The following is a 10,040-nucleotide window of genomic DNA, read 5'->3' as shown; positions in this document are numbered from 1 at the left end:
AAAGGGTGTAGTGTGATATAAATATGTTCTAAAATGGATGTGTGGCCAACTTTCTGAAATGGAGAGAAATTCATATAAAAGTACAGCTAAGATTATGACTTCTGAAGTCAGCTCTTTTTAGATGTGTGTCCATTGGGAAGTCATGCTCTAACCCTCAACATCTAAAACAGGATAATGGTACCTCATCTTGCTTTATGAAGATTAATTGAGAATAAAGTAGTTATCACAGTATGGTTACATCGTTGCCAAACATGCTACTTTAGTCAAGTAAGATAATAGCTAAGGTCAAAGAATTTAACCGTTTATGTTATCTCCAAGATCACCTCAACACCTAGCCAAACAAGTATTTGTTGAATGAATTAATGAAGGTTGAATTTTGAGGTAATTTTTAAATTTTAGCTTGATTACAATGGCTCGTTAAAGATAGGAAATGGATCGCAGTGGTTTGAAGAGGGATGGAGCAGTTTCTCAACGGAGACAGGCGTTATAGTTAACTCAGACTGTGAAAGGAAGGCAATGTTAACAACATTGGATGTGTTATTTAAACTTCCTGAGGGAGGGATGGGCTAAAAAAAAAAGAAACTTGCTGCACTTCAATTTCTTTACACACAAATGATAGTTAACCTCAGAGTGTAGCTTAAAGATCATGAGAAATAAAATTCATATTTTCCCAATGTAAGAGTGCTATATAAATGTAAAATATTTTTATAAGTATTTTTTCCAAGGTGAAACTCACTTTATTTTTTATTATTCCTTTGAAAAACGCAAATGGCATAAGGAAAGACACAGGAAAGAGCCATGACAGAGTTAAAAGTAATTCATCTTTCTTTAATCCAGATGACTGATGTAGCAGAATTTTAAACAAGGCCTTTTTCTCCATTGAGGAAAAAGTCTCACTAGATAATAGGAATTATTTTTATCGACCTAATAGACAGGAATTGATCAGGGAACCAGTGGGAATGAACACACTTGTGTTCAACGATTCACCGAACAGCAGTAAAGGAAACTGCAAAGCTTTCCAGTTTTGGGAATACTGAGTATGACTAGGATTCAGTGGCTGATGAAGGGTGAGAGATTTAAGAAGTGAGAGATGCAGGATCTAGGGGAGGCTAAGAATTAGGAAAGATTCAGAGTTGCAGAAAGGACAGAACTGTGTGGCTAATCTAGTGTAGTGTGTACTTACTGTATTGTCTGAGAATGTTTACTTTCACTGTGGAAAACAAATGAAATTTATGTAACACACAAGGTACATTAACTACAGATAAGTTAGTAACCGGTAAGACATGTTAGATTTAGATAAGCAGATACATGTGCACACAATACATAAAGGGATAGGAGCAAGGGGAACCTAATGCTCTTACCTGGCCTCACGCTAAATATCCTTATGCACCAGATGCACTCAGAATCCGTTACTCTTAAATTGGCCATCCATTAGTGACACCCATTCCAGCCCCGCATGTATTCTGACCAGCTAGTGAAAATAAATTCTATAGCTGCTCATCAGGCTAAGGACTACCTTTGCGGCCCTTGCTGTCAGTGTCTCTGACAGAACAAGCCTATGTGACTGTGTCCAAGTACCTTCCCTCTGCAGAACCCTGGCCCTAATTCAACCACAAGTTCTCATACTCAATCCTGTCCTTAGTTCTTATCACCACATCATGTGTCAGAGATGGGTCATGTGAACATTAAGACCCTTTCTTCTCCATTTGCATCCTATCCTAAATGCAATAGCGTGACCCTTCTCATTCCCCATGCCTCATGCCATGTGTTTAATTAACTTGATTCCAGTGTCTTAATTTAATCCATAAATTTTTCTGTTCCGATAGCTTTGTTAGTGTACATGGACATAGTGCTACCTTTTCATTAAAGTCATTTCCCAGGCACTTAACCTTCTAAAATTCTCAAGGACACTTTTTCTAGGACCAGAGTTTACATCCACCACCCAGAAACCAGGAATCGCTTAAGGAGACTGGCCACCAGCTGCTTCTTCTTTTCAATTAGGTTACACTTCAACCTCACACCAAGGAAGCTATTCAAATGCCTACATTTCGTCCTTAGTCAACCAACTTCCTGTGCCAGAAGCTTTTGTCTGCCCCAACCGGCTCTTTATTTAACAAATTCCCTTTATCTCCCGCTTGAGGCAAAGCTCACTGGGCCCTGGGAGCAATATTTACCAAAGGCCCTCCCCCACTTTCCTGCCTCTGTCTGTCAGCTGTCTGCCTTTACCTTGGGTTTGCAGTCATGGCCTGTTTTTTCCCTGGAGATACCAAGTTTTCTGAATAGTACAATAATTCAAAACGGAACTACTCTTGTCCTTTACCACCAAAATGGGGTGCTCGAAATTCACTAAGCAAAGTATACACTTCTCCTACTTCTGAGCTTTGAATCCAGACTATGAAATTCAGAAGACCAATTCATTCCAGTTTGCTTCTTTCCTTCAGGTACCAACTGAAATGGAAATGCAAGCTGAAAATAAACACGAAGTAATTTTTTTTTAAAGCTAAAATATAATAAAGTGACTAAAATATTACATTGGAAGTAACAACCACCTCCTTTTGGGAGAATGGAGAGAGCAAGATTTTGAAAGTCTATGAAAACATGGAGAGGCTGGTGGGTGAATTTATTATTTCGTTTTTACATTGTATCCTTTTATTATACCGGTCTATATTTTTGGTGATCCTGTGACCAAAATAGTTAAGCTGAAAAGCTCTAAATTGGATTTGTACCCCTCGTAATTCTTTTTTGGCAGCTTCTTCCAGCTTTTATGGTGGCTTGCTTGCACAGGGAGTGAATTTGGCTCTAATATTGATTAGCTTAATTTTCAAAAAGCAATCTTTTACCTTATCAGGTATTAATCGTACATTTTTTAAAGTTTTTAAGAACACATGAATTATAACTTGTGTTTTTTAGATCACTATTAATAGTGCTTTAATAAGTGAGCCAATTAACGAGTTCTCATTTAACGAAAAAATCAGCAAGAATGGCCAATCCAAAAAATAGTTGCAATTTCAAGTATTAATTTCATTTTCTATTGTTTATGAAAACACTTTTTGATATTTTAAAACATGCCTTAACATGTTTAAATGACAAAATGTTAATAGCAACATAATTTGTGAGCAAATAACAGAAACAACTTGTTACATCTGTAATGTGTAACATTATACAGCAATTAAAATGAGTTAGATCAAAATATACTGATGTGGGAAGAAATTTGATATATTCTTAAGTAGAAAATGCAGGCTGCAGAACAAAATGCATAACATAATTCCATATTTGGATAGGGAGTAATGTTATAATTCTATTTGTTTCATGTTAAGAGTTAACTGTATGTAATGATCACTTTAATATTTTATGAATAGCTTTTCTTTTTAAAGGAATGACAAAGTCACTGAGATGTTACGAAGAACCAAAAAAATCTTTTTCGACTACCTGAATTTTACTCTTTGTTTATATCAGAAATGTTTTGGTGGAGAATATTAAGAAACCATCTCAATTTTGGCTAATATATTTAAGGAAAATAGGGAATCTTATTGTTTTTTAATGTAGTTATCAATATTTAGGATTCTTCCAAATAAATATTTATCTAAATTCTGACCTGCAAAGAAATTTAAGATGTTAATGCTATGTGAAAAACAAATGGCTTTCGAAAGAGAATGTATGATATAATCCTATTATATGCCATTAAAATTCATATAAAATCACCCACATTAGATACTAAAATATCTGTAAGAAGTGTTAATTACTGAATAGATGGGATTCCTGGATTCACTTCACTATGTATTTCTCTAGTACTTTAATTTATTTTCAATAGTAAATTTCCTCTTAGTTTTACAAAATGTCCAATCTTTTAAAAAGATACATTGAGATATTCTTAGATATCTTGATTGTGGATTTTACTATCCTCTGCCTTAGGTTTTCACTTTTATTCTAATGTCCACTTGTTGGGTATAAGAAGCAATAAATGGCATTTCCATAAATGGCTAATTTCCAAAATTAAGCAATTATTAGAAATTAACCTTTTTTCCTCTTTTCAATCTTTTTCTGCCTTCTAGGATCTAACACGATGCTTCCAAGTTAATAGGTGCTACTATTCTTTATGCCACTCTTAATCTTCCTCAATTCTTGGTCATTCTTTGCCTATTCACAATGTCTTATAAACCCCATTTAATCCAAAGACAAACAGCAATAAGGGGTGTAAAGAATTGTTCGAGGCATGATTTAGCTCTGGAGAGCTAAATTTGAAGTTTCCTGGGCTCTCATTCACCATTTAATATTTCTTCGAATCTGTTGTCTATTATGTGCAGTTAGTTAGAGCCAATAATTTTATAGAAATGTGATTTCTTTTCTTAAAAAAGCTCTAATTTAATCTAAGATTTTTTCTTTCACTCATACATTGAGGTGAAAAAGGCAGGAGGCAGCAACACTGAGATTTTTTTTTTTAATTACACTCAATTCTGCTTGAATTTTAAGACTCAAGAGTGGTGACTTGGCAAATGGCATTTCATGTATTATTTTGATTGTTCAGTGAACGCTTTGTTTCCATTATCTACTTGGTCTGTAACATAGTGCTTGGCACAAAACTCAAACTATCTGACAATTGAAAGGAATGTTGTCTTTAGGTCTTGGGAGAAATTATTTCTGACTTCCTCTTTTGTCAAATGTCTAGATCATTGGATTGGATCAGGTTATAAAGCAACATTGGAAAGTTGGGGGACCCATGAGGAAAATGACCAGTAAGACTGCTCCGGTTATTCTTTGCATCTCTGTTGCTTCAGAAAGCTTGGAGTTTCCATGAAGCAAGAAGGCAGAGCAGTGAATAGAAAGTGCTCCCAATCAGATCGGTTTGGGGCAAGCCAGATGGGGAAGAGGACAGGAAAAGGGTTAGCCGTTTAGAGAGGGCTGCTTAGCTCCTTCTAAGGTGAAAACATAGTTTACCTGAAAAAACAAAAAACAAAAAACATGTCAAACCAGCCCTAGAATTTACTTACACATGGGTCTGACCCAATTTTTAAAAACGTCAACATTAATACATTTGCGGATTCGTATGTTAAAATAACGCATTAAATTGTACTTTGTGGCTGTCTAAAAAATAAAAGCTGGAATTTTAGTTTTTAAATTTTTAAAAATAAGCTTATATCAACATAGTTGTGGCAGAATATAACTATACTAAAGAGCGCAGACGTGGCACTCTTTTTTAAGTGTAAATATCTACAAATTTTGTTTTAATATTACATACACAAGGAGGAAATAAACTTATTCAGGTTTAATTAATCAGTCACCTACTAGCATTGTATCCTAGGTTACTTTTCCTTCTCTGTTTCTTAGATAGCAGTCTCCCCAATGGCTAGAGATTTGTTAATCTACCCCCCGCATCAAATATGCAATAAAAACCCATGTAAATTTTTTACTCATTGGATCACTGGGTGAAATCAAGAGTAGAGACAGCTAAAGGTAAAATACATGTTTTATTTGTACTTAAACTTATAAACCAACCAGTCAACTGGTACTATTATCGTGATACACAAAATACAAAACATCTCTTACAAATTGGGAGTTGTAGTAAAACAGCGAAAGGGACAGAGAAAATCAATGAAGCACATTAGAGTTTAACCCTTCACCTGAACAGATTTTTTTAACATGCCTTTCAAGCCCAGAAAATATGTATTATCCTTCATCAACACATCTTTGTTCTTTTACTTTCTCTTCGAGGTTAGGATTCTAGACTTTGAAGACAATATCCAAAATAGTATAATATCTAGTTATGTATAGCCAGAGACATCTTTTATCATTTCGCCTATAGCAACAAGGCTATAGAAACCTCTTTGATTAGACTCCAGTCACGCCCCACCCCCACCCCTCCAAATTGGCACATATCAAGGCAGGGACCCATAGAAAAATTCTAGAAGTGATACAACCACTGCCCAAATTAACTGAACAGTGTAGCCATCATCACACATCTTCAGGCTGTACATTCATAAAGTAATTTGGGAATAAATCCATGGTTTGCTGGACACTACAATACTTGGGGATTTGTTGTATAACATCATAGCTTTCCCCAGCCATTTCCAAGGTGGCCTCCAAATCACTTACAGGACGGTTTTGCTGGAACTGGATCTGGGGCTGCAGGGCTTCCTCTCCACAGCTGTAGAGCTGGTTGTTCCAGGCCTGGTTGTTCCAGGCTTGGGGGCACCAGGTCTGACTGTTCCAGGAGTGGTAGCTCCAAGTTGGGTTATTGCAGGTCTGGTTGCTGCTCCACATGGAAAGGTTACCAGAAGCATTCACCAGACATCCCTGGTGATAGGAAGAGAGCCCCGGGTACTCCGGTGTTGTCGAGCCCTTCTGAAAGAGAAGGGGTGGGTTAAGTGAAAGGGTACAAGGAAATCGGAACTGTCTGTGGCTGGGAAGTATGCTTCAGCAATGGACGAAACTAACGAGCCATTAAAAAGAAAGAGTAGAAAAGTAAGTGTCCTGGTACCTGCACTGCACAGTTGCTATTCTTTGGCCAGTTGTACTTCTGCCACCTCTTACACTTCATTCTCTGGTTCTGGAACCAGGTCTTAATCTGCAGGAAAAAGGTGAAAGGAAAACATACAATGATAGTAATACAAATGCACTAGGGATCAAAGAATATTGTTACCAATTTTTTTCCCCCTGACAGCTACAACTATCTAAAGCTCAGGAATAAATTTGAATTTCCAGAGTCTTTTTAAATCTTGAACCAATATTCAATGAATAAATTTTCAAGCCCCTCGAAAGTCAGTTGGCTGGTTTCTGTTTAACAAACCTAACCAGCTAAAGACAACACATTATAAATCCAGTAATCAGAAGTACACATTTAAATGTCTACTCATCTCCCTTTGGTTTACCCATGACATTAAGTCAGTTAAAGGCAATATGTTTGACAAAAAAAGCACATTACATATTTTATGATAATGGTAGAATTTTAATTTAGGAATTATGAAATATACCACTATGACAACTATTTAGAAAATATCAAGTTATAGTGTAGCACACAATAAACTAAAATTTCCTCATGGTTTCTAAACTTAAGTTATAAAATGGGATCACAAGAAGATCAGAAGAATATCTATATACACATATATATCATAAGATCATGGAATAGAGAACTTTCTAATTATGGCACCAGTGATAGGAAACCATGAAATATTTTACTGAATAAAATGTCAATAAATGTTATGAAAAATGATTATTAGCCTTGTTAGCAATTGAATGCAGATAAAAACAAAAGATGCAATTTTTATTTTAATGAGACTCAGTGTTGGCTAGGCTCCCTCCTAACCTGGAGCAGTATACACCATCCCTTGATTAAGGCAAAATTGGAAACGTCCACAATTTTGGTTTGTGCAAAGAAAATGTTCAATAAATTACGACACATTCACACAATAGACTACTTTATGAAAGATGGTTGTGAAACACGTTACAAAAACATTCTGTTTTCACATTAAAATTAAATTCTTTGTGTAGGGAGGTGCATAACACAGTGCAGAGAAAGAGGTTAGCAATCTTCATCTGCAAATTAGCTTTTTAAAAATTTTTTTATTGCAAAGGAAACAACAAAACAACCCTACCTGTTTGTAGCTAAGGTTCAGGATATTGGAAAGTTCCTGCATTTGCTGGAGGCTGAGATATTTCTGTCTCTGAAATCTCTCATTGAGTACACAGAGCTGGGTCTGTGAGAAGACGGTTCTGATCTTCTGCTTCTTGATCTGGACCTTCTCTTCCTTCTTCACTGTGCTGTTCTCTACGAAAGTGGGTAGTATAATGTTGGGACTGGTGGAAGAATCAGGGCTGTTCTGAATAAGCAGATCCATGTTGGAAGGAAGAGGAGAAACTGTTGGGAATAAAATGATACTTTTCAAATATTAAGTTTGCAAATTTACTGTTTTCAAAGCACTTTCGAAGTCCTCACAACCACAGAGCTAGGTAGTGACAATTTTTAAGCAGCCCAGAATACTCTGCCTAGTAAGTGTACCAATGTCACCATGTTATGGCTAACACTGCTGGGGAACATAGTGAGACTCAAATCTCTGACAACAAACACCCTGCTGTTCATAAAGGTCAAAACGGATTGTTTACCTGACTCCAACCTACTGTATGTATTCTCTCTGTAACTTCCTTTCGTAATCTTAATTATTACCTACATAATTTGTACAAACCGATGATCAGTTTCTGAAAATCCTATAAAAAACAGTTTACTGCCCAGTTCCAAATATCAGAACAGGTCATGTGAGTTTTGATAAGCTTCTCTTTCAAGCCTGGCTTTGCCTTTCTTAGCTCTGTGACCTGTCTCCAAAATTATCCCTCCCTCCTCAAGTTTCTTCATTGATTAAAATGAGGTAACAGATAAAAATTGTCTAGCACTGGCGTATACTGACTTTGTAACTGAAAATTAATTTCCTGTATTAACTAGATTTAGGAGGCACTTCAATTCTTATTTGCACCGAGGAATTCCTAGTGCTCAACTTCAAATTTATTCTAGTCACGGTAGAAATGCAGGCTTTAAAAGGCAAAATATAAAAAGTAAAAAAATTCTGTATATCCTTATAGCCTTCTGGAAAGATATGCACATTTTTTATAAAATTAAAATTATACTATATAAAAAAATAATAAATTAAAGCTGTTTCTCAAATTCCAGTGCTTAATTTACGATGTTTGAAATTACCAAGGATATTAACATAAAATGTAGGAAAACAGGGTAACGTTAAAATCTAACACTCAAACAACACTCAAATGCAGCATTTATTTTGATTACTCATTCCTTCTCCATAACCAGTTTTATATGTAATTATAATGTAAATAGATTTTAAGCTATTATTTTATACTATACTAAAAGTGGCATTTTTGGGTAAAAAAGTTGGTTGACCTTTTTATTTTTAACTACTTCCAAAACTATTTCCAAAAAAGTGGTACCGGCTTTACAGTATCCTGAGCATCCCCCTGACACTGCTAGTTATTATTTCGAAGCCAAACTGGGTTTCAAATCCAAGCTCTAGCCATGTCGACTGTCAGCAGGTTAAACCTTTTGGAATTATCTACCGTAACATGGGATGAACACTTCCTTGATATCTAGGAGATTTGAGCATAGCATGTGCTCACAAACAGAGCTGCCCAATAACATCCAAAAGGTGGGAAAAAAGCCGATTGCTACTGTTGTAGAAGGTCAAACATCTCAACGAGGTTAAGATTCATGTAATTAGCCATGCCATTTCCGGCATTTCTGGAAGAGACGAACCAGAACGGTGATGCTCAAAATGCCGCCCCCACCCCAAGCTGTGATGTTATGACTTTTGGCTTAGCTATGTTTACTGTTACTTTGTGCCAGGCACGATGTTAAGATTTATACGTCAGCTTATTATCACAACACATTTGTGTTTCCATAGTGCCTATTCACTAACTCTCGAATATACAGTATGCAGTTGAACTGCCGAGTCCCATGTCCCTAGCCTCTGTTCACAACTCCTGACACCCGGGACACATCGGTGAAAGGACACGCGCCACTGAATTACGATTGGAAGAGGTGTCACAGGATAAATAGATAATGACACCTGCCTCTACTAATGGGCTATAATTGCTCAAGAGGGGAAAAAGATGACCCTTACTCCCCCTTTCTTTCCTTCTCTCTCCTTTAAGGAACTCAGGCTTTCAAAGATTTAATTTTTTCTTACCGGTCTCCATGTTGAGTGTCTCAGCAGATGACATTTGCAAGGATGCATAATTTTCTTCCGACCCATAAATATCAGGCACTGGCGAAGGTTCCCTAGAACTGGATGCTTCAGGGCAAGGTGAGCTCTGGGAACCAGCCGGATCCACACTCATGTTGCCAAGTTGAAGCAGAGAGGGGAAAAACCCAAAGAGCTAGGTCGTAAGAAAGGCCCAGGCTTAAGTATCTCAGTAAAAGAATTTAGAGAAATGCAAAGATCTCCAGATGTAAAAGTATCGAAAAGACAGAATGAAGTGAGTCACCTTTGCAGGAACAAGCGCAAACCAGCCCAATCTAGCAAAAGGTGAAAAATTTGGAG

The 10,040-nt window shown here is 36.5% G+C and overlaps 1 protein-coding gene across 2 annotated transcripts; it reads right to left on the bottom strand.

Moving 5' to 3' along the window:
* Positions 1 to 5,949: 5,949 nt before the first annotated feature.
* NANOG (Nanog homeobox) lies at positions 5,950 to 9,837 on the bottom strand. Of its 2 annotated transcripts, none has more exons than XM_016128056.2 (4): positions 9,687 to 9,837; positions 7,590 to 7,852; positions 6,476 to 6,562; positions 5,950 to 6,336 (listed from the first exon to the last, which is right to left on the bottom strand). In XM_016128056.2, the coding sequence occupies exons 1-4, from the start codon at positions 9,835 to 9,837 to the stop codon at positions 5,950 to 5,952; spliced, it is 888 nt and encodes a 295-aa protein (XP_015983542.2). The 2 variants fall into 2 exon arrangements, with proteins under 2 accessions (XP_015983542.2, XP_015983544.2); XM_016128058.2 differs by having other exon boundaries at positions 5,950 to 6,291.
* Positions 9,838 to 10,040: the final 203 nt, after the last annotated feature.

The sequence above is a fragment of the Rousettus aegyptiacus genome, unplaced genomic scaffold, assembly GCF_014176215.1.
Source record: "Rousettus aegyptiacus isolate mRouAeg1 unplaced genomic scaffold, mRouAeg1.p scaffold_m13_p_2, whole genome shotgun sequence".
In the NCBI taxonomy this organism is placed as follows: Eukaryota; Metazoa; Chordata; class Mammalia; order Chiroptera; family Pteropodidae; genus Rousettus; species Rousettus aegyptiacus.
This window is presented reverse-complemented; position numbering and strand designations above follow the sequence as displayed.

Bases quoted from the DNA above. Each gene is read 5' to 3' on its own strand.
- NANOG (XM_016128056.2), bottom strand. From the start codon at position 9,837: ATGAGTGTGGATCCGGCTGGTTCCCAGAGCTCACCTTGCCCTGAAGCA. The intron at 7,853-9,686 runs GTAAGAAAAAAT...TATTCCCAACAG, and splicing joins GACACTCAACATGGAGACCG to TTTCTCCTCTTCCTTCCAAC. The intron at 6,337-6,475 runs GTACCAGGACAC...CTCTTTCAGAAG, and splicing joins ATAGCAACTGTGCAGTGCAG to GGCTCGACAACACCGGAGTA.